The 23,637-nt window shown below is 42.2% G+C and overlaps 2 protein-coding genes across 6 annotated transcripts in view; one reads left to right on the forward strand and one right to left on the reverse strand.

Annotated features, from left to right (window-relative positions):
* Window positions 1-3,358: 3,358 nt before the first annotated feature.
* LOC135897045 (ADP-ribose pyrophosphatase, mitochondrial) lies at window positions 3,359-16,075 on the reverse strand. Of its 5 annotated transcripts, none has more exons than XM_065425638.1 (6): window positions 16,055-16,075; window positions 14,922-15,109; window positions 12,154-12,333; window positions 9,036-9,147; window positions 7,761-7,904; window positions 3,359-3,645 (listed from the first exon to the last, which is right to left on the reverse strand). In XM_065425638.1, the coding sequence occupies exons 2-6, from the start codon at window positions 15,089-15,091 to the stop codon at window positions 3,415-3,417; spliced, it is 837 nt and encodes a 278-aa protein (XP_065281710.1). In that variant the 5' UTR covers window positions 15,092-15,109; window positions 16,055-16,075; the 3' UTR covers window positions 3,359-3,414. The 5 variants fall into 5 exon arrangements, with proteins under 5 accessions (XP_065281710.1, XP_065281687.1, XP_065281699.1 ...); XM_065425615.2 differs by lacking the exon at window positions 16,055-16,075 and adding an exon at window positions 15,583-15,798; XM_065425627.1 differs by lacking the exon at window positions 16,055-16,075 and adding an exon at window positions 15,465-15,594.
* Window positions 15,913-23,637, forward strand: part of Fancd2 — a 91,723-nt gene continuing 83,998 nt past the window's right edge. The window contains exons 1-6 of the mRNA XM_065425604.1: window positions 15,913-16,017; window positions 16,107-16,187; window positions 17,038-17,163; window positions 18,717-18,784; window positions 18,907-18,959; window positions 21,619-21,666. Coding sequence (XP_065281676.1) covers window positions 15,978-16,017; window positions 16,107-16,187; window positions 17,038-17,163; window positions 18,717-18,784; window positions 18,907-18,959; window positions 21,619-21,666 — 416 coding nt within the window. The 5' untranslated portion in view covers window positions 15,913-15,977. The remainder of the gene's footprint in view (window positions 16,018-16,106; window positions 16,188-17,037; window positions 17,164-18,716; window positions 18,785-18,906; window positions 18,960-21,618; window positions 21,667-23,637) is intronic.

Below are 23,637 nucleotides of genomic sequence, written 5' to 3' on the forward strand. Positions count from 1 at the left end.
CCCTCCTTGCATACACGGCAGATTACCTCTAAAATAGCTCGCGCAGGCTGCACGTGCGCTCAGCCGCGCTGACAGCCCTGCACAGTCAAGGCCGTGCTAGAAAAGGAGACGTGCACCAATGCGATTATGTAAAAGGAAGTGATTCACGTGTCTGCCAATGAGACCTACAATGGCAGGTTATATGAAGATGACGTAGTTGCTTTAAGCAAGAGACTTGTGTGATGTGAAATCGGATACGATGTGTAGCGAACTGTAAAGATGGCATCTTTATTTGTAAGACCATGTGTCCATTGTATCACACATAGAATTGTGTCTCTCCTACTTTAATGGCTATGGCAATTCGCCTACCAGTTTTCTGGCCGACACTAATGTGTAAAAAAAGAAAGATACAAGAAAGGAAAAGCCATAATGAGGGATGGTCAAAAAAAAGTGTATCGTGCTCTGCATGCTCATGTATTGCTCTTTTACATCATCACACAACAAAGAGACTGCCACTGGAAACTTGGGTCTACCAACAGTGATAATTATCAGTAACAAATGACCAGAACATTACACACATTTTAATAAATCCATGTGACTTAACGCTGTTTGAATTGACATATGAAAATTTCAGTGCTAAAGAAGCTTCATGCAAAATTATGCATGTCAGCAGAATGTTTTATTGCTACAAAGTGAAATGGGTCCCTTTATCTTTTTGAAGAGCGCATCGCTTTTACTCTGCAAATGATTGTATTGCAACTAGGTACATCTGCTACCTTGTGTATGTTCCACAGCTGCAGGCCGTACTCGAGGCTCTAAACTCTGGCGGCCCATTTTTTTGCTCTACATGTACTGCTACTTGAGTGCCCAAAATACCGGGTAAATACATTGTACATACATGTTACAAGCTGATGAAAAGAACTCTTGAATTTTTCAAGCAACTTGGTGCAGTGACAAGTGATGGAATGGTGACTGGATATAACAAATTTTAATTAAGTGGAAATTTAAACATACAGGAGCAGTTCTATATGGCGGTTGTGAGAATTTTCACAGCTTCTTGTCTACATTATTCTTTCGGGAAATGAGTTGCTGGTGCCGCTCTATGCATGTTAGGCTGAATTAGTCTACCAGACTATGTTAAGTGTGCCAGGCCCAAGCTTGCTTTATGCAGCGCTTGCAAACTTTATTTAAGGGACACTAAAGAAAACACAATTCGAGCTGTATATCTAAATTATCCTTTTACAACAACAATAACAAAAAATTCTTACTGTGAGAAGAGCCTTGGTGAGCCAGAAAAGAAGCAAAAATGAATTACTGGTGGTAATGGTGCCTTGAAGTTCCCGCACCTGCTGACCACGATGCCATGAATTCTGACAGCATGCAGTCAGGCTTGGTTAAGTTTTTGTCCGTAAAGATCAACTGAAGTGCATTGTAAAATAGCTGAAGATTGAACTTAGCAAGTTTGGATAACCTTTACTATGCTACAATGGCTAAAATACATGAAAGTATGAGGGTCAGTCAAGTCAAAACTTCAAATATTTAAAGGAAAAAAAAAAGAATTTATTGTACACACGTGGCACAATGTTGGATATTACTTTTTGAAACAATCTTCGCCACGCTCAATGAAAGTCTGGCAGCGCTTACAAGATCCCGGTATTCTGGGAATGTACGCAACCGCACGTGCCCCATGTGGCGTACCTCTTCCTAAGAACGAAACTTCTTGCCACCCAAGACTTTTTTCAGTCACCTGAACACATGGAAGTTGCTCGGTGCAAAGTCTCGTGAGTGTGCCGGATGCAGAAAACACTCAAACTTCAGGTTTGTTTTGCGGCAACCGTTACCATATGGGGCCATGCACTGTCATGTTGCAACAGAACACCTGCATACAGCAATCCACGGCATTCTGATTTGATTGCAAGCCAAAGATCATTCTTTAGAAGATCGTAGTATGATTCACTAGTGATAGTGGTTCCTCGTGACATGTAGTGCTCCAAGATGGTGCCTTTTTCATTCCAAAAGGGGGTCACCGCAACCTTTCCTGCTGATGTCTGTGTTCGGAACTTTTTTGGTTTTTGGGCGATGGAGGAATTGTGCCATTCCTTATTCACTCTCCTTGTTTCTGGTTGGTGGTAGTGAATCCAGGTTTCGTACCTGGTGATGATTCTTGCATGGAAGGCATCCCCTTCTAATTCAACATGCCGCAGAAATTGTTCACATGCATCGACAGGTCACTGTCTCAATTCAGGAGTCGGCTGCTGGGGCACCCATTTTTCAGACACTTTGTGAAATCCGAGCACATCATGCAAATGTGGTATGCTGAACCACGACTGATGTTTGCACTTGCTGCAATGTCATCCAGCGTCACTCGGAGGTTGTGCATCATGATGGCTTCAACGGGTACAATGTTTTCTGGAGTCACAACAGGGTGTGCCTGACCACATAGACTAGCATCAGCCACGAACGCCACACCGTTTGCAAATTTGTGACTTCATTCATAGACTTGCTGCTGCGACACGGATGCATCACCATGCTGAACCTTCACTCTGTGATGAATTTCGATAGGCTTCATACCTTCACTATGCAGAAACTGAAAACAGAATAATGTTCCTTCCTGGTGCAAGTTGCTAGCGGGGTGGCCATTTTTACACTGTTCCTGTGCTGGCGTTTTTGCAACGGCACGATGCTGCCACCAAGTGAAGTTCCAGTGTGCTGTTAGGGACATGTCTGCCAACATACTGGCACTATCTTTCGCTTTTTTGTTACACATTTGTGGTTTTCATTTGCCTTGTGCTTCAAAATCCTTGACATCATACTGATGAACTGATGCTTGGGTTGCATTGCAAAATTGAACAAATTGAACTTTGGCCTTCAATTTATTTTCCAATATTCAACCTATTACTGTGAAATTAAATAAAATATTGTTTTAAAACACTTGATCAGTTTGAACTTTTTCTTTCTTTTTCTTCATTGTCCCTTTTAATTCTGTTCGTTTTTGAATAAAACAGCCAATCTGTACTTTTACAGCAACAGCTGTTAGAAGCTCTTCCTCAACGGAGGTGTAGCTTGCATTCATTGCCACAATCATCAAGTTGTTGTTATAGAAGACACAGCAGAACTAGAATGTGGATGGTTGAATCTTCGTCATTGTCAGCTGGTAATGTTGACTGGCCAGCTATTGCTGTTTAGGGTAGCATTTAAGGCCTTGCTTTGAGTGCTCCTCAACAATATTTTTGGGTTCAGTAATAATAATAATAATAATAATAATAATAATAATAATAATAATAATAATAATAACAGTGATGATGAAGAAGAAGATGATGATAGACTTTGCTGACTTGTAACACACTTTGTTCAAGGTCGGAAAAGATTACAATACATATGAACGTGAATGAACACTTTCATTGGTGTTCAGTAGTGATGGGTTAACAAATCAGATCACCAGTGAGCCTTGAGTCGTTGGACAACTTTGTGCACAAAATCTGAGTGGCTAGCATAAAGGCAAAGCTCCTTGTTGATATCTGTCCACTTGACTTTAGCCGCATCATCGCCAGCTTCAAGGGAGAACTTGCCCGTAACATCGCCACTTTCGTCATGAAAATTGTAGGCAACTGTCTCCATCCAGGCATTGTCTGTGTTCCGTGGGTCATCTACGTAGCCTTTATAAACCTGCATTAAACGGGTGACATATGTAATAAGCAAACAAAAGCTCCAATAGAATGGCTTCACTAAATAAATAAACAATTCAAAGAACGACTGGTGTTTCTTTGTGTTCACTAAACTGTACGCATCTCATAGTTGTTTAGCACATACACTTACTGTTGTTGCACTCTATGATAGAAAATGCCTGCAACAATTTTACTAATGTCTAATCAATTGGGCGAAGCTAGGGCACAAAATGAGCGGATTTAATACTGTCTACCCCCAGAAGGAATCTACAGCAATTGAGGTACATTCAAATGACATTATGATGAAGCCACATACGACAAGAAAATACCTCAGATATATATACCCCATCAGTTCAAAGCACATATCCGTAACATGTTGATACGAGCAAGAAAATGTTCATTTTTCAAATTTCAAGCCCAACTGCAGCTGGGCAAGCTGGTTGGTATTTATGGTAGATATATGCAATCATTAGACGGAAGACTAGCAAAGGTGCACACACAAGGGCCTTAAGGTCGAGGTTACCACACAATCACCAAGAACTTAACAAAAAAAAAAGTTCAGCAACAGAGATAACTGGGCAACTAATTGGCTAGAATCTACAATGGAACACCACTGACAGAAGACAAGGGCACACCCACAAGTTCCTTTGTGTCCCCTTGTCTTCTATCTGTTTGTGCTGTTCCATTAGTTTGCTTTAGTTATACCAGGTCCACAAGGTATATGAAAAATATGATTTTGGGAAAAATAATAATATTTCATACAAAATACATTTTCACTTAATTTTATATACTGTTTGCTTCTCTCTGTTTTCAAAACATGCTTAGTAAAAGCACATTCAACGAACTGACTAAACAAATGCAGATTTGAAAATGGCTGTATGCTCGGGCCAGGACGCGCATGCTGTTGTTTTTGCACAAAACCTACAGAGAGTATTTAGTATTGTGTGGCTGTTAGTCTCCCTCACTATGACCACTCAGATACAGTAGTCTAGTGGGTTCAAATCATGGAAGCTGAGAAGCTACAATGTGTTATTCACATTGTAGCTTCAGATGCTCCCACATGATAGCCATGATAGCCACAACATGATAGCCATGTGGGAGCACGTGAAGCCACCATCTAGGGGCTGGTGCCTCATGTCCTGACTTTACCACCTGTAACTGCTTGGCAATGGCTATTACTGACCTTACAGAGGTTGTCACTCATGACAACCTGCACCTCTTGGACAAACTCGAATGTCCCGATTATGTCTGACACTTAGGAGCATTACTTTCTCTTTGACGTGTCATCATTGCAAGCCACAGGGTCTTTTTTGATGCCGAGAACATTCAGGAAGGCAGCAGTCTCCCAAGTCAGCCAAATAGAGTTCCAGGTGTTTCCATCTGTGCTGGTAAAGAAGCTGCTACTTTGCAAGAAATGTGCCACACAAGGCTATGAAACCGAGGTCAATATATATGAGTGCTAATTTATGCGGCCTGCCAAAGCTTCATTCTCAAATACCCCACATATCTTGTGCTTCCTGAATATGCTGTCAATACAGACGACAACATGCAATATGGGGTCAGAGTAGTGCAGACAGGCCAGCCAGGATTTTCAGTTAGTGACTGTGTGACAGAAGCTAAAGATTCGAAGTAGTGCCCGAGGTGTTGTGTGGTTTGTGGCTGTATTCTTAACCGATCAATCTCGAGGATACTTTCACTTTCGCCTGACAGAGTAACTGGTGAAACACCTCACTTGATCGATGGGTGCCCACCAGGTACCACCCACTGAAAGTGACAGATCCATAATTTGACCCCTGCTCCTGCTGCAATGTTGTATATTACAACGATAAGGATTTGACAATAATTGCCATAAAGCGGCAAATTTAAAACACTGAAGCAACTCACAATTCACAACTCCACCACTGAACCAAAAGCAGAAGTGACAATCCCATATAATGCATATACTAGAGTGTCTTAAGTGGACAAATATAGATTGGTAAGTGAAATTGTTACGTTAGCAAGTCTTATTCATACATTACTAATATATTACAGACCAGTGTATGATGTATCAATTTTGTCTGCTTTAGATGTCCCAATATGCTCACTTTGAATAATTATGATAGTGTCTTCTATTGCCAAGTAAAAAATTGTAAACCTGATCCTTCAGCTTTTATTGTTATTGTTTTCAAATTTGTGTCAATTTCTGGGGAAAAAAAGGAACTAATGATGTAAAAAAAAAAATGTGCACTACATTCACTATACTGTTCTTTTAAATGCAACAGACCTCATTAAGTTCAGAAATACTGTGCAATATCAGTGGTAAATCACAGTTCTGTATGCCCACACAACAATGACACAGTCCTTGTTCCCATTTTGTAAGCTGCCATGAAGCATAGGAGGAAGGGAATCAGTGTTATCTGTGAATAGTGTGTGAGCTTTGGTATGCGATACCTGGCGAGACATGTCATGGTTATTAATGCCTCCACACCAGGTATTACCAACCTTTCTTAGCCTTGGGTACCATGCACAGCCCTTAAACTTTTCGCAATATGCTAAGGAAACATCCGCAGTTTTGGCTTCCACATATGGATGAAAAAAAATTAAAAATAAAATGCAGAGCTTCTTGGCTACTGCTTCATAGACTACATTTAATAAGTGAATACTAACACCCCAGGAGGCTTTTATCATGCAGCACCTTGCATATGCACTGTACAACAAAGGTGCTCGAGTGAGAAGAATAAGGGGAACCAAGGGGCTAAAATTTTGTTACAAAAGACAAGCAATGAGACCGAGGTGATCACAAGGTACTTTTGAGGATGGTTTCGGCTTGTGGCACATTTGACAAGTTGGTCCTTCAATTAAAGCACCTTAAGTGTCGCAGAAGTCGTATACAACTGAGACCACATTTGAGGACTCCTGGAAGGATGCTGCCCGACGTGGTCTTTTCTTGAAGCAATCCAAAGCAAGTCCAGAGAAATGAGTACCATTATTTACGAATCTGTAACGTCCTCTTGATCTGTGGACAACAATGCTATATTGATTCACTGACTGTGCCACAGCCTTTCTTCTGTGGAAATGAACTGCCCAAAAGACACACTAGCCTTCCATGCCCAATGGAATAGTCGGCACGGTTCTCTGACACTAGGGTTTAGGGTTGTGCGAATATTTGAAAGTTTACAATAGAGAATCGAACAATGTGCTATTCAGTTTCATCTTTGAATCGAGCAGTCACTTTTCATACATACCTAACAGCATTTTTCTAATAGACTTTAATATTTTAAAATGTCAACTGTGCACAATCAAATATAAAATTGGAGCAAAAGTATGACAATGTTCAGATTCATGGGTATAGTACTATAGTTGTAAAACTTGAGAACTTATGCAGTGGAGCACGCTACATCGCTCAGGCAACTAGACTTCAGTCTGGCTTTACAGCAATCATTTGGACTCTCTGAAGAGCCCTGTGTATGCAAATAAGTTGTTCTTAATAAACCAATTGTACTTATTGATAAATAATGCTTTATAATGAGCAATGTAATGAAAGAAACTTGCTAACCTAATGAATACTAGGATGTCAACATTGTCTTACATCAATCGTGAAAATGGCTGCTCATTAATATAAAATTATTCAAACAGTATTCTTTATTCCATTTGCTTCTGGCACTATCCAATTCGTATTCAATTCAGTCTCAAAATTTACTATTCGCACACACCTCCCAGGGTCATACCAGGATCATACCTCCAAACCGCTACAAAATTACATCTGAAAAGTCATCTTTCGCTGTGACCAAGTTATTGCTCGTAGCCCAGAAATTGGCAAAAAAAGGCCCAAGGTGGCCCAAGGACAGGAAAAGGTCATGCTGAGATAAAGAGAGTGAAAGTTGGCATAGAAGCATGTTTAGGTATTGAACAAAGGATCATCAATTGGTATTTGGAGAATTTGGTAGAATTCAGAGGTCGCTCCATTTTTCTTTCCAATTGGCAGCAAAGCACTGCAGAGAGGAGCCAGCAGATAGAAGAACTGATATTTACTTCAAGTACATGCAGACCAAAACATCAACACCACATCGCCTGAGCAGTGTAGCAAGATACCTTGTGACACAAAAGGGGTGAAGTTTGGCTCACTACAGCGCTTACCTCAACACCCTTACTGAAGAATGACTCGAGAGATCTCTCCAGTGCATGTTTGTCTTTTTCACCCAGGGACAAGCTGTTCATGGCCTCTTCGTAAAATTCTCTCCGCAGTGTGGCATTCACCAATTCTCCTGGATCCACCATTCCCTGAAGAGAGAAGTCATCTGTTGGCCCTGTCTACGACGCGCGGTAAAGCCGGCGTGGATGCAACGGACCCCGGGGCTTCGTTCAAAGCGGCGGACATTTTGGCCCATTCGGAGCGGCAGCGACGCATCCCCGCCGAGCGCGTCCCGGCATGTTCAGTGCCACGTGTCTTTGTGTGTGCGTGTGTGTGTGTGTGCCCACGCTTGTCAAAGCGCGGCAGCCGGGGAGAGGAGCTCCCCAAGTGTGAAGCGAGGAGGTCTGACCGGCGCCGGCCCGTCTGATGCGTCACTACACTCGTCTCTACATGTCTCTCAGTCCGTCCGTGCCTCGCTGTCACGTGGTGTGATCCCGTGACCTTCCTTCTTGCCCGCGACGCCAAGAGCATAAAAGCAGCTGCTCCCGGACGCCGAGAGAGAGGCTCCGATTTCTTCTGTTGAGTAACGTGCTCTCCCGTCTCTCTACTTCGGTCGACCTGACCGCCCGCTCTTTGCGATGCTAGAATAAACAAGTTGTTCTGTTAGCAGTCGACTCACGCTTTGCTGGGACCTTTGGATGCTTCCAGTGTGCCCCAGGCCGCCAGGCCAACGCTACCCTTGGGGCTTGCGACCCATTTGCGACAACGGGCGCCAGCGGTCCGATTGCAATAACGGGTGTCAGCACTGAGGTTCTAACAGCTGGTGGCAGCGCTGAGATTCCAACAGCCGGTGCCATCGGTAGGATTCCAACAGCCCCTTCCAAGTCTAGCGTGAGCAGCAGCACTCTTGCCAAATCATAATGCTGAAGCTGAATTTAAAGCAAGCTTTACAGGTTTTACAGTTCATATCACTGAGCAAACATTGTCGGCAATTGTGTCTGGAAAAACGACTAACACAGATGAATACTGTGTTATCGCATGAAAATGGTGCTTAAGTATGTACAGCAGCTATGCAGCTGTGCTGCTTGAAAATCAGGTGAGTGGAGCGTGATTAATGCATTGCATGCACTGCACAGTTAATTTTTGACATGACACCCATGTGTAGTGGGTCCTTATAAATTCTGACCATGCTCACTTGTTTGCGTTAACCGTCTCTATAACACTGTCTTTATATAAAGATTGCATCAATGAAGGAGAGCACTAGACTAACCATTACTTACCCCAGGAATAGCCCACTCGCCTGAGTCTCTCCTCGCAATGGCTACAAACTGCAGCACTGGAAGTTGGCTGCACTGGTTTATGACCTTCATGCCTTCAGCATCTCTTTTCCACCTACAGGTAAAGAGGGGGAGGACAACAATTTGCTGCATAAATAGCAATGTGAGAAAAGACCCCTTGATCATTGTTATTAAGATGATGTACAGAGACTCAGGTAGTCCTTTCAAAAGCAATTTCTTGAAATTGGTAACGTAGTGTGATGTAATATAAGCTAGTGGCAGACACTGACAAGCTACTACCCAACAATGATGCTAACATATACTGTGTAGTAGAGTACATTATGTCATTTATATTTGCCAACCAAACCATAGTGAAGTCATTGTGTAAGAATGCTAAAAGATGTGTCGTCCCATTTTTCAGTAAGAACACCACACACTACAAATACTACAACAGTACTAGAACATCACACAACACTAGCATAAAAAGCACATTCTAGAAGTTAAAGGGCTGCGTTGTGAGTATTCCCAGTTTCAGGAAACCCTCATCTGATACTTGAATGCAACAATTAATCAACTTGGCACATCTTCATCCAAGCTGACAATGCAATGGCATTAAAGGGACCCTGATACAATTTTGATAGTTGTGTACAAACTTGCTAAGTCAATAGGGTAGGCCCTTCTCATCATTAAGAGACAGATCTAGTGCTCTGTGTAAAGCATGTAATTTATTACAGGGTTTTAAAAATGTGAATTGCTACTGATCGCACTGGTGCCACTCTTCTGAGTTTTCAGCCGCCCCTTACCATGCTGCGTGGTGTGGGTGTGTGATGTCAACGGGATGAGTCACCCATGCAACATTGAGAATGCTAGGAAAATGTCGCCTCAAGAAGTTTATTTTTAATAGTGTGCGTATGCACAGAAATTTGTGTGCTATAAAAAATAAATACACAAATGCAATAACTGTATACGCTTCTTCAAACCAGTGGCCCACTTCTGCTTGAGAATGCCGATTGTGTGCTACAGCTCTGGCGACAGCATCCGATGGGCCACGGAGGTGTTCTCAATGAAAATATAGATAGGCACAGCAGTGTCTTGTTTGGCAACAGGAACATGAATGGTGCCAGTGCTGTATTGCGCTCGTCTTGCACTGCTGGTGTGTGCAGGGAGTAAACTGCAGTGATTGTATGCTGTAGAAGGTGAGAGTGCTGGTCGATGTCAACAACAACCTTTTTCGCCAACACAGCAATCACCCACAGTTTTGAAAAGATTCAGCATTTGTTGGAGAGCCAAATAATGTGTATAATTTTTCTACAACGGTGGCAGAAAAATATTTTAACAAGCTGACATAAGGAAAAAAAAGTTTTGAAAGCAACTGAATCAGCAAAATGTCCACAAAAAGCCGCCATCTTGAGTTAAACTTTAGCACAATGACAGGCAACTTATCAAATTAAAACTACTTGCAGTTTTTCTGCAGTGTACAGCATTCACAGCCTGATATATACAGAGGTCCTTTCTAGGCCATCTATATCAGATGTATTGGCTAGTGCTTGCACGTTTCTCACATATGGTATTATACATTTATGGAAGAAAACAGCACTAAAAACACAGATGAGAAAGGAAGAAGACAGGACAAGCGCTGACTGCCAACAATTGCTTTTATTGTGCATGCAGGACCATCTGCCAGACAGGATGGTGTTTCAATGACCATATGAGGGAGCATGCGTACAATGTAAAGAATAAGAATAGGAGCAATCTGGCTATTCATTGCACCAAATCTGGGTGCACCCTATTGCTTCATGACACCAAGGTTTTGCGCAGGTATAGAGACAATAACGCCCATGAAATCTTAGAAACTTTTTCGATGATGTGCAAAAGCCTGTCATGCATCAGTGTCCCTTCACTCGTCCTGACCGGCAAGGAGTACAGATTTCTCCAGGACTAATCCTGATGTATTCGTTCGCTTTTCTCTTCAGATCCATGTGCAACTGGGAATTTCCTTATCCCCCTCTTTTTCTTCCCCCTTCTTTTTCAAGGTATATATTTGCGCACGAACAATAAAACCAAATGGTGGAAACAGCTCTTGTCCTGTCTTCTTCCTTTCTTCTCCATGTTTTTAATGCTGTTTTCTTAGATGGATTCATACCAATGGGCTCTCGTTAAAACCCTTTTAAGTTATATTATACATGGTGCAATAAATACCATACAAGAAAAAAAAGCTAAAGTTTAGAGCAAGGGTACCATCTCTACCTCCCACTCAAAAAGCAAGTTCGATACCTGATGTTGGGTGCATTTTTTTGTTGTTGTTGTAATTCTTTTTTCCTTTTTTAATTCTACAGTAAAAGAAACATAATTAACAGCACATTTCAACACATCCATAAGTTATCAGCAGCTCTAGCTCAACTGTGGCAGCACCTGTCTTTACTACTGACACGAGTGTGATACAGAGACAATCGGAAGCATACATGCATATTCACATGTTATCAGGCTATTATAAATCTGAAATATCACAGTAAAGATGTACTTTCTAGTTTGTACATTAGATATGCGCTCGCAGCAACATGGAGAACACTCCGTGTGGCCTGCCTCTTTCTTTCTTCATGCAGTGCAAACCAGCAAACATTACCCATAGTGCCGCCGCATCTCCATCCACTGCACAAAGTTTGTCTTGAAATTTCACTCCCTGTAGGCCATCATTAACAAGAAAAATGGCGTAGGAAAGATACACAGGAGCAGACTCGGCTCAAATCAAGTGGAAGTAGACAACACTTGCATCACCACATGGAGATGTAAACTGCACCAGCTCCTTCCTGCAGCTGCCAGCAGGTGGCAACACAAGTCTGCGCTAGCGCCGTCTTCAGAGCAGCAGCCATTTTAATTACAGGCGAAAGCAGTTTATGATTCTCTCCTTAAAAAACAGGCAGTCAACTGTGCCAAGTGTTACACTGAATGACCTAGACTTCAAAATGCAACCTTTCTGTGAAATTTGAGCAAGAACAGTGCAGTGATAAGTGCAACATCTTTTTTCAAAAACTTGAAGCGAAATATGCACTTCCCTGTACATGGACATGATTCCCTGTGTTTCAAATGATTCTGCAGTTTCGCTGTTCTACACATAACTGACCTTGTGACGATTGGATCACCAGCGTGATTGGGTCCCCACCGCCCTAATCGCCCCCGTCCAGACAGACCCGTTCTGCCATGGGAATTCAGGGGCTTGCCTTCGACCACGGCGTATGTCCCTTCATGGCTCCGTCTATCAACATTGCCATCCAAGGCATTCCAACAAGGTGAGAAATTGGCCCTGTTGGGTAAAATATCCAAAATATCATGGCACCATTTTCTTTGATTGGAAGAGCTGCGAGCATTTTTCCTTTCTGCTATCAAATCCTTCTGAATCAGCTCAATTTCGCCTAGGAATTGAGTGCTTTCGAAATAAGGTTGAAGCTTTAGTGGCAGTAAACACATAAGAGAAAAATGGGCCAGCCAACGAAATCACATTGCATTTGCTTGCTGACGTGGCAGTTGAAGTACATTCAACATGCCTTCATCTTTTCCCTTTTTATTTTGTCCACCTCAATTTCATCTCCCAAGTGATGTCCTCTCTCAGTACTGAAATAACTAAACAAATAATACAGAAATAACTTGCACTGCTACACTACAACATTGGCTCAAATAGGGCTAATGGTAGAAACAGCTAATGTCTTTAGACATGACAGGAACATTTAAATATGGACACATTAAGAATGCAGTGGCCAAATGATAATCAAAGAACTCATTAAAAAGCTGCACAGATAACGTCATTTCCGTCATCTCAACGTATTGTGTTCACTCTGGACAAGGTCCCTCCGAGTGGGATAAAAAAAAAACTGCGAGCACCTAGACCTTTCCTTTCCCTTTTCCTGTGCTCAGTTAACTGTTACCTTTCAAAGGACTCGCCATGCAAATCAAGAACATAGTTTGAATTTTTTTTTCTAGCCTGGTATAAAACTTTACAATGTCTCACCTCCTTTGACAACACTGAGATCAGAGCATCTGATACTTTAACCTGCTCCCAGAAGTTCACACTTCGCAGTAACTGCAGCAACATGTGACAGCTAGTTCCTTCATACTTAAAAAATGAAACCTGAAGCAAATGTTTTTACATTCCAGTCAGTTCAGCTAGAAAGAAAATGAAGAAACAGACATTGCAACATAAAACGGACTAGAAATGACAACCTGGGGCATTAGCTGCTGCTCACTGTACAAAAGCCTCAGCCTTTCAGCTTTTGCATTTAAAGAAACACGGACACATATTATCGTTGAAGTTGCCAAAACTCTACCACGTGTTTCTTGCATGTAAGAAAATGACACTTGGCGAGTATGAAGATTGGGAAACATATATATTCTAATTTGATACCATAACTTGGTCTCTATATGCTGGACCTGATGTCATCAACATTATTATCGTGACATCTTAACACTCCAGAAGTTTACTGGTGTCGTGTAGCAATGTGGCTCGATATTATGATATTGCTTGTAAAAATTAAACAAGAGCACTGTGTGTGTTTCTTCGGGTAGTGCCCACATGCCGAAGCTGCAGCTCTCGAAGGAATGAAGTGAGCTACTGTATCACGTCATCACGATACATACATTTCTTGGCTACCAGACGGAAAAAAAAAAAAAACTTAAGATTGCAGGGTTTAACATCCTAAAACTCCACAGGGGGCTATGAAGGATGGCGCATTGCGTATAGTGGAGGGCTCTGATTAGTTTGGACCATTGTAGGATCTTTAGCATGCACTTAAATCTATGCACATGCACAGACACTATATCTATACGAAAAGGAAGAAGCAACCATGAGACCTGTGATACGCAGTGGTTGTTTATCGTGGCGCCACTACCAGGCAACTGCGAGATATTGCCGACCCCAATATTTCCTCCTGCCAACCCCATCAGCCCCCTCCTAGCACTATACAGAGTGCCAAATAATTGTGTGCCTCTTGCATGTCCAACGAAAATGGAGAATATTGTTCTGCTCCCTTAACAGAAAATTCCTGGTGCTGCCACTACTGAAAGGGATGGCCTCGAACCCTTGCTGCTTGTTATATTTAGTCTTGCAATTAAGACAGAGCCATACATCTTTTTTTTTTTTTTCAATTTTCTTGTCTATGATATTCCAATGCATACGAGAGAGGACTTAAACACCATTTCATCAAATTGCCATTGATTTAGCCATCCCACTCTTTTCAGCTGCCTTCACTGATGGACACAGTGATGAGAAAGTCTGCTCAGCCATTCAGAAGATCATTTTTAGGGTCGCTATCTTGTACACCTTCGAAAAGCCGATGTTCGATTTCGCCTCACGCGATTGGACTAGGCCGCGATGTCGGCACAGCCTGTACAATTGCGCGAGACGAAATTGAACGTCGGCTTTTCGAATGTGTACGAGATAGCGGCCTAGGTTCCATGTGGTTTATCGATGGTAAAATCAGTGCTTTTCCTTCTTCTTCTCCACAATTTTTATTAGTCGGCAGTCATTAAATCTTTTGTCTTCTCACTAGCCAAGCTGTGCTTTACAATTATTTTTCGTTTAAGAATACTTGTTTCTTTTAATTTTTATTTTCTTGTGCTGAGCAGCTTTGTCGCATTCGGATATGCTTCTAACAGTTTAGTTAGGCACTCTATAAATGCAAGACACCACACTGCGACACATATAATGTGAGTGATTAGCAATTAACATGCTTAGCAGCACCTTCAAGCAAAAGTTCACTGAACTGGAACACGCAACAATAAAACAAATAAATAATAGCTCGTCCAAAAAACTATCCCACCAGAACGATTAGCTTGAACTACGTTCTTTCAATATAGTTTTCAACTTGTGCGCAACAACCCGAAAATAGTATTTTCTACCCAAGTTCGGGATCTGCCCAAGGCTTGGACGATAGGGCAGGTATACTGAACTCAGGTGGCTTGTAATCGGGCCACTCTACAGTCCAGGGGACCTTGTTCTCCGGTACGTATAAGCGCTGCACGTCCGTACCGGGATAAGTTGCACCACGACATTTGGCATGTACGCGCATTGTCCTTGGCAGGAGCGCCTACAAGAAGAAGGAGGAGACAATGTCAGGCATGTTGAATAAGCATAGGTCGGCACTGTGGGAGAATACTCACTCGCACTACCCTCACCACAATTTTTCCAGGCCCCACACTCACGTTCACGCTCACCTCCGCTCACACTCACTGGCACTCACTCGCACTCACCTCCACTCACACTCACTGGTACTCACTCGGTCTCACCTCCACTCACACTCGCTGGCACTCACTCGCACTCGCATTCACCTCCGCTCACACTCACTTGCACTCACCTCCGCTCACGCTCACTCGCACTCATCCCCACTCACACTCACTCGCACCCGCGCACCCCTCCGCTCGCACTCACTGGCACTCACTCACCTCCGCTCACACTCACTGGCACTCATTCGCACTCACGCCTTTTTTGAAATGAGTGCGAGTGTAGACGAGAAGCGAAACAACGAACAAACGTCCGTCGGCGTACGTACTATGTACTTACAGAAAAGCAGAAAGAAACTTTCAGAAAATTTCGTGTCCGCATCGGACGCCTTCACATCACGACAGACTACCGGGCGAGTGCTGTGCAAACTGTCAATTTTTGCAGCAATTTACTACGGCCGCTTTCTCAAGTTGACTTTTATGAAACAACTTTTTACTATTTTCGTTCACTTCCGTTGTTTCGTATTCTTTCGGCTCTTCACGGCTCTTGGCTGCCGCAAAAAGGCACTGCCAAAGCCAGGTTAATTGATGATGATACGTCCTACCTACGCTTAAAGCCATGTCAAAAATGCGCTTCCGCACGCGTGCGCGTAGAACTGTTTTCACGTTTGCCACCAGGAGTACTAAGCTGCCTGTTAGGCAGGTTTTGACGTGTCTGTGACATCGTAGGGGACGATGTCGAAAACGGCGCGCTTTCCTTCGAAAGTTCTCAAACGTGAATATCTTGCTATCTTTATTAAAGCTTTACTTACCTGTCATGGCAACTTCCCGTCGAAGGCTTGCTCATGTCTCACTTTCTTCCAGAAAAAAATGCACCTTCACAGGGCGAGCGGCGAGTCATGTTCGGAGATCACATGTCGGAGGTGTCGGTGCGGTCTCAACACGGTTAGTTTCGATGCACTTCCGAATTTTCTGCTTTGTTCGCGATACTTCTCTGAATGGGCCGTACGATATGTTCCAAACATAAACGCCTTCATGATAAGCTGAACACAGTCCTCAGTTTATGCGACGTGTGGCTACATAGCGACAGTCAAATCCCGCTTCCTAAAGTCGCTGCGAAGTTCAAAGACCTGGTGTGATGTGCAGAGCTACGGCCTTGCAGCGAACTTTTGAAACCCCCATTTTATGTGGGACATTTCTTTCGTATTAGTTGTTTTCATCAGTTAAACTTCCACCTACGGGAAAAGTTCAACGAAGGTTACGCAGTCTCAAATTATAGAGTGATACTTGAGAGTGGGTGACAGGAAGCCAGCACCACATGAAAAAAAAAAAAAGTTTGAAGTCATGCGTAACATCATTTGAGTACTTTGTGCACTTGTTTGTGTAGTTTTCATAATACCATAAACCCATAATAAATATGTACAAGTACTGTTTAGCAAAGTGCGTTTGCTGGGGGGACGTGCTGGTAAGCCATGTTATTAAAAGTATGAAACCAGCGTAAAATGATGGCAACGGAAGCGCTCGCGCGGTGTTATGTCAGCTCTTTCCTGGGATTGTGTTTTTGCTATTAAAATCTTTACTATCTGACAGGAAAACTGTTAACCTATTAAAAGGTAATTAATTGTAAGCTAACATTGCGCACTAGTGCCAGATGATGTCATAAGGTGGCCATTCAGACTAGTGTTTTAGTCAAGCATGTGAGTCTTCACTCTTTTACAAGTATGTACCACACACTTGTGTAAATAATCCTTTCATTCTTTCTTGCTTTTCTATAAATATTTTGTATGTATTTTAGGCCGGTCGTTCACGTCCATCAAGGTCTTTGACGACAACGATGAGTACAAAAAAGGAGCCTACCTCTGTTCTCTTGCCAAAAAGGCTGGCCTTATCCTTAACTCTGGAAGAAAGCACAACACCTTGAGTGAGTACAACACCGGGAGCATGGGATTTTTAGACTTGTTAGACTTATGTTGAGACTGTTCCTGAAGAAACTCAGCTCGTTTGCAAACTCAAACACGAGACAGAGCATTTAGCAGGCATCAAAGAGACAATGTGTATGCAGGGTTTCCTTGCAGAAAGTTGTATATAACGCAAAAGGCAGGATATGTGACTTCACAAGGGATTAAAAGGATAGTTGACAGGCAAGGTGTAATCTCACAGCGCTAGAATTCTGTTGCTGAGCATGAAGTTCCAAAGTCGATTATCTGCCATGGCAGCTGCATTTCAATGGAGGTGTAAGAATGAGTGCGGGTTTAATATTAGCTGCAATTTAAAGAATACTGAGTGGCCAGTACTATTCTGGAGCCTGCTGCTATTATGTTCCTCATTGGCTAACATGCAGCTTTTAGACATTTTTGTGTGCCGCCCACAAAACACACAGGGGCTAAATATATGCCATGAGCCTGAAGATGATGGAGAACAAAAGAAATGTAAGGGAGTAATTCAGTTATCTAATCTGCTTGATATTTTGCCTGTGTCTCTGGGAGGGGGAGAATCTGCAATATAGTGAAACCACCTGTTTTAAGTGTAGTCTCTACACATCGGCAGAGTCTTTTCATAAGATTTTCTTTTTTGGTGAAAAGTTTACTGTGCCACCCAAATTAGCTACAACATTGCACAGTGTCGTTTAGATAAGGCTGGACTCATGTTTTACCAATTTTCCAAGAACTGTCTGAATTAACAGCACCATCAACAGAGAGTTTTAGCTTGTCCATGTGTCTGCGTCACGGAATACAGGGTTACCAGAGATGTGAATGTCAGTAACAACGTTGGAAGCAATATTTTATGGTGTTTGTGCAGTGGCAATGCATTAGAAACATTTTTGTGTCACACAGGTATTCTTGTTGCAGGAAAATAAAGGACAGCATTTGAATAATTATGTGGCTATTGATGTCATACACCAGCAGCTAATTGTGGCTGCTTACTGCAGTAGTAGCTGTATCCTCGTTGGTTAAACTTGGCGCCACAAGTTATCGTCACCTGTTGGCATCACCTACCAGTCTCTGCTCACCTGGTGTATTCTGTATGAGTGTACACGGTGTATATTGGTGTATTCTGTATTATGTATACGGACAAGGTAAAGCTCTCATATAACAAATTCACAAATTTCACTGTAACTGTGAGCTTATTATTCTTATTTTTTTCGACAAGGGCTGCCTTATGGCATAAAAAAAAAACTTGAAAAAAACAACAACTTATCCACTCTTCTAAGTCACTGCTGCAACTTGGAACTATACATAAAACCTGGCAATGCTTCTCAAAGAAGTATTCATTCAAACATTTATTACAATGCAGTGGTGCTATTTGCATTTGTGGAATGTTCACTTGAGCCGATGGTCAAAGAAAAGTAAAAACTATATTGACAAGGTCATGCACACAATACACATGTAATACTACATCATAAACTAAAAGTGAGGACACATGTACTTTAATTATGTGTTTCTTGTAGTATTTCAATGCTTTTTCGAACTCTAGGTGCTGACTCTACCACATTCAGCAGGGATTTCACTCAAAGTTTAAAAGAACACCCAGAATATCCTCAGGTGAGCAAACTATATAATATATAAATTTTTTTCATTATGCCTTTCTTGTAGCTATTACGGCAACAGATTATGCATAGTTGTCACACTTATCTCTTCTTATTTGTTTTCATCTGTTTGTTCAGGTTGTTACAGAACTCCTGAAAGAAATGAAGGAGTATTTGGATAACCAAGACAGGTAAAATTTCCTACATATTATATGATCATGCATTAGCTGTGAAAACTGAATAAACATCTCTTGTGCCTTGTAGCTGCTACTAATAATTACATTTTAGATGCTTTCTGTCATCTCATCATTCTTGCTCATATGTCATGTTTGCCTATACTGATCAATAGATAGTTTGCACAGATGTCATCACGGCCGCCAGTTTCGGGCACTAGCACATTGAGAAGCGCCGTAAGCAAAAAATGTGACGGCATGAGAGCACAACAGGTGCGTCTTGCATCAGACAACAAAGCGGCAACAATGATAAACCAGTGAAAAACAATCACTGTCAAAAGCAAAACATTGTGCTTGTGATATTACAGTGCCCTGACGTCATCGTGGCGGCCATGTTTGGGTACCAGCATAGTGAGGGTTGCCTCTGTGAAGTCGCATGAAAACTATCTGTATTATGTTTCCAAATGTGTCATTCACTTGCTGCAGTGGCTCAGTATGCAAAAACACTTCTTATATTTAGGTAATATTGAAGGGTCCCTCACAATGTTTGAGCATTGCAAACAGACAAGCACAGTGCGTCAATCACACTTTGACGATTGTACCTGCAAAATATTGAAAGAAAGCCCATGCATGCTTCCTTGTGATGGAGCCCCACTTCCTGCCAGAAAATCAATGTCACACAAACAAATGTCTCAATATTAGGCACACTGCCTGCAACGTCAGGCAGTGCCGGAACATGACTTCAGTATATCATCCACTGTACAACATGCGAAAATACCACTGCAAGGGCACGACACTATTAAAAAAGAAAGGAAATAAAGTAAAAAGAAAAAGTGAAGCGGGGCTCATGATGTAAACATGGCAGGGTCCCTCGGCTCTGGTGTGGGAGAAGGCAGTGAAGGAATGTTGCTTGCAGATACTAGCTTGAAGCAAAGGGAGGGAGTGTTGGTGTGAGCAGTGAAGCTCACCTCCTGGCAACATGACAATGCAACTTTTCATTGCTCCTATCTCCTCTAAAAGCAAACCAATTTTAAAGTTCTTGCTGTAAACTTCATTCTGGACGAGCCTTTACAATTTCCTCTCTAAATGTGAAACTTCCACTGAGACCAGGTGAGGGTCCCCTTAAAGAAATTCGGAGGATGCTTAAGCCTTGCCTTTTAGAGTGGAACACAATAGCATTAAAAGATTCCTGGCTGCTTCTCACGCTTCCTGGCAAGTATAGCTTATGTAGCCATAATGTTTACCTGGATGGTGGTGAATGCTGTGCACAAAGGCGAGCATTCTGATATAAACACGGCCTCTTGTGTCGGCCGATCCAAGGGGTAGCACACAGCTGCACCCGAAAAATTACTTAATTTTCAGGTTTCTGTTATTGTTTTGCACTTCCAATGTTTAAGTCTGAGAAGATTTAACGTAAAAGGCATGTGCTGTCGGTGTTTTGTTACATGACATTTGTTTGTGGGCTTTCATTCTCAAAATTCCATGGTATAACTTCGTCAAAAATGTACGACAAGGTGTGAGCAACTTTGGTGATAGAATGGTGTGGTAGTATAGCCTGCATATGCCGCATGTCATATAGCAGGGCGTGGAATATACCTAAATATATACAGAAGTGTTCGCTCACAGACAACTCTGGCGACCCTGACACTTGTTTTTCTACAAGGGGTCTTAATGCCATAGCGTTGAAACTCGAAGTGGTCAAAATTAATCCACAGCTTTTCACTAGAGGGTCCACCTGTAAAATAGAATGAATAAATTATGTAATTTGCGTGATGAATAAAATAAATAATCTTGCCTTTATTTCATCTAGACAACATCAAGCCTTCGCAATACTTCCACTAATGACTCATCTCTCTCAATGACTTGCAGTAGTTTTCCAGTGACTATGCCTTTCTCTTGCTCAGCATATTTGATTACATTTGTGGCAGCTGCATTATGACAAGAAAAGTCACCCATGTGGTAAAGTTTTGGTGTACCTTAAAGAACTCAAACTGATCAAAATTTATCTAGAGGGCCTCTTTACTCCACTGTTTCTTAGACTACTGTCCACAAGCCCCACAAGGTCTTACGAAAGTTCACTTTGTTCTAAAGAGGGCTCTATAGATAGGCCGTCTGCAAGCATCATTTGCCAAAAGAGTATGTCTACTGAAGTATGTGGTTAGAAGCGACCTTCCGTGCAAAGCTCCGTTTTCTAAATTGGTTCGTATCATATTGCAAATAAGAAACATAATTGGAGTGAAACTCAGCATAGGACTTAGATTGACTCCAGTTTTATCTTACTTCACCAATCTTGTCTCTGGCATGCAATGCTACATTTCTCATCGATGCTATACTATGAGTGGGAAAATGCAAAGCACCTAAAAAAAAATACATTATGGCTGCGGCAGCATGCATTAGGTTGTCATGGCCCTGTGTTGGTGTCTGTTCTTTGCATATTTCTCTGTTAAAAGTAAAAGAACACTTCCAGATGCAGTTTTGTATGCTCCTTGAATGTGTCAGAACTTCCATAAAAACCAGAACTGCTGCACTGCAATGTACTTGATTGCCCAGCTGTTGCTGTGCAGCATAAAAGCCCTTCAAACAATCCTTCGTCAGCTTTGTTTTAGGCATAACCACTACATGCACTTGTGTCATGGGGGTCAGTCACATTGGGTGTTATTCCTTGCCTTGCTTTCAGGTTGCAAAAAGCACTTACAGTAACTTATCAGGATTTGAATGACAACAGGTGAGCAAAAAATGATTACTTCATTTATGGATTACACGTGGTTGCATGCTTCTGGAGACAAACCTGGTTATCACCCACTGCGGTTGCTTAGTGGCTGTGGTGTTTGGCTGCTAAGCATGAGCTTGAGGGACCGAATCCCAACCACAGTGGCCTCATTTCGATGGGGGCAAAAGGCAAAAACACCCCTGTACTTGGATTTAGGGGCACATTAAAGGGACAATAAAGGCAAATGTTAAGTCAAGCTAAAGGGATAGATTAGTACTCGAGAATCTCTAAGGCATCAATATTATCACGAACAGAGCCTTAATAATAAAAAAATTGAGGTAAGTGCAGGACATGATTAGAGACTGCCCCGGGACACTCAAGCACTTGCCCTCGGAAGCACTCCTCAGTTGAATTCTGTCAATAATAATAATAATAATAATAATAATAAGTTCCCATCAAAAGAAGATGGAGGAGGCTGCAGGTAAAAGCTGCACGAACAAATGGCAGCTTGACAGGGGCCCGCATCTCCCTCTATAAGGTGGCTGTACTCAACCATTCATTGCAAAAAAACATCCTTCTATAGTATTATAAGACGATATGAAATGCTACTTGCCCAGTTCTATTTCATTTTTTAGAAAAAAGAACTCATCGAAATTACCCTTGCCAGTGACCCGGGCGGTTGAAAAGCTTAATTTTCGGTCCACTCCGCGCCGCCTGTGCTTTTGCGTTTCACTAGTTTTGTTATCGCATAGTGCTGTGCTGGTTTTGCTGGCTCGCGAAACTCGCACAAACTGCAAGTAGCAGAGAATTCAACTTTCATGTGATGTCGTGGGATGCCCGAACGGTCCACGCCACTTGACCAAAAAGCAGCTGCATCGGCGAATCCACCACTCTGTCTTTGCTCGGTACGCCGTCTGTTGGGCAGGGTTTTACTCACCGACGGCAGAAAAGGGTGGTGACGGAATATGCAACGTCACCACTCCCTTGGTTGGGTGGCTGGAGATTAGAATTTCGAAAAAGGCATTTGGACCCCTAAGATGCAATTTTCTCGGCGTGAAACAAGCGTTGCGAAATTCCTGGAATAGTATTTAAGCAGTCTACATCGACTTAGTATTTGCCTTTAGTGTCCCTTTAAAGAACCTCTGGTGGCCCAAATTTCTGGAGTCCCCCGCTATGGCGTGCTTCATAATCAAATTGTGGTTTTGGCTTATAAAACCCAATTATTTTTTAAATTACTGGTTGTTCTTGCTTGGTTGGTTTACAAGTTTTGTCTGGAATGTCTGGAAGCATTGGAAATGGCACTTTTTTGTAATTGCTTTTAAACTAAGAAATTTTGTTGCCTCTGACAGTTTCCCCTCCAGAGTTCACTTAAGTGGTTCCGCTAGTAACAGTTCATTTTTTGCTCTTTTCGCCTCACCTGCTGCAATGCCTCAGTGGCTAAGGCGTTCTGCTGCTTAGCACAAATTTGCGAATTTGACTGCTGGCCGCGGCGAATGCATTTGGTGGGCATGGAGTACAAAAACTCTTGTATACTTTGATTTAGGTGCACATAAACCCCTGAATTGTCCTGGACGAACTCAGTTTCTTTAACGCGATCCTGGTTAATTTACGTTTAGACAAGCTGAGTTAATAGCTCCATTTTCAAAGCTATTTCGACGACTCAGCACCTCCACTTCTACTACATGGATGACTGCAGCTCCAGCATTAAAAATTCGCAGTTTTTTTCACTGTGTTTTGTTTTACTACGTAGATGTCAGCACTTCTTCAGTGCGTCGTAGGCCACATTGATTGAGGCTTTGATTGAGGCTTTGTGTTCTACGATATAGGTAGTAACTATTGTCAGTGCTAGAGGGGCGCATTTATTGCAGTCCTTGTTTTCTACTGCATAGATCATTTTGGGGATCTCATGTTTTGTTGCGCCTGTTGGCATATTTGGAACGATGGTGCCTGCCACTGACAGCTCGCATGTGCAAAAGAAAACCACTG

The sequence above is a fragment of the Dermacentor albipictus genome, chromosome 1 (genome assembly GCF_038994185.2).
Source record: "Dermacentor albipictus isolate Rhodes 1998 colony chromosome 1, USDA_Dalb.pri_finalv2, whole genome shotgun sequence".
NCBI classification, from domain to species: domain Eukaryota; kingdom Metazoa; phylum Arthropoda; class Arachnida; order Ixodida; family Ixodidae; genus Dermacentor; species Dermacentor albipictus.

Excerpts from the sequence above, each read along its gene's own strand:
- LOC135897045 (XM_065425615.2), bottom strand. The coding sequence starts at position 15,624 with ATGCGGACACGAAATTTTCTGAAAGTTTCTTTCTGCTTTTCT. Across the intron at positions 9,148-12,153 it reads GGTGATCCAATCGTCACAAG|GTGGAAAAGAGATGCTGAAG; the intron begins GTCAGTTATGTG and ends CTTTACCTGTAG. Across the intron at positions 7,905-9,035 it reads GCGAGTGGGCTATTCCTGGG|GGAATGGTGGATCCAGGAGA; the intron begins GTAAGTAATGGT and ends TTCTCTCTTCAG.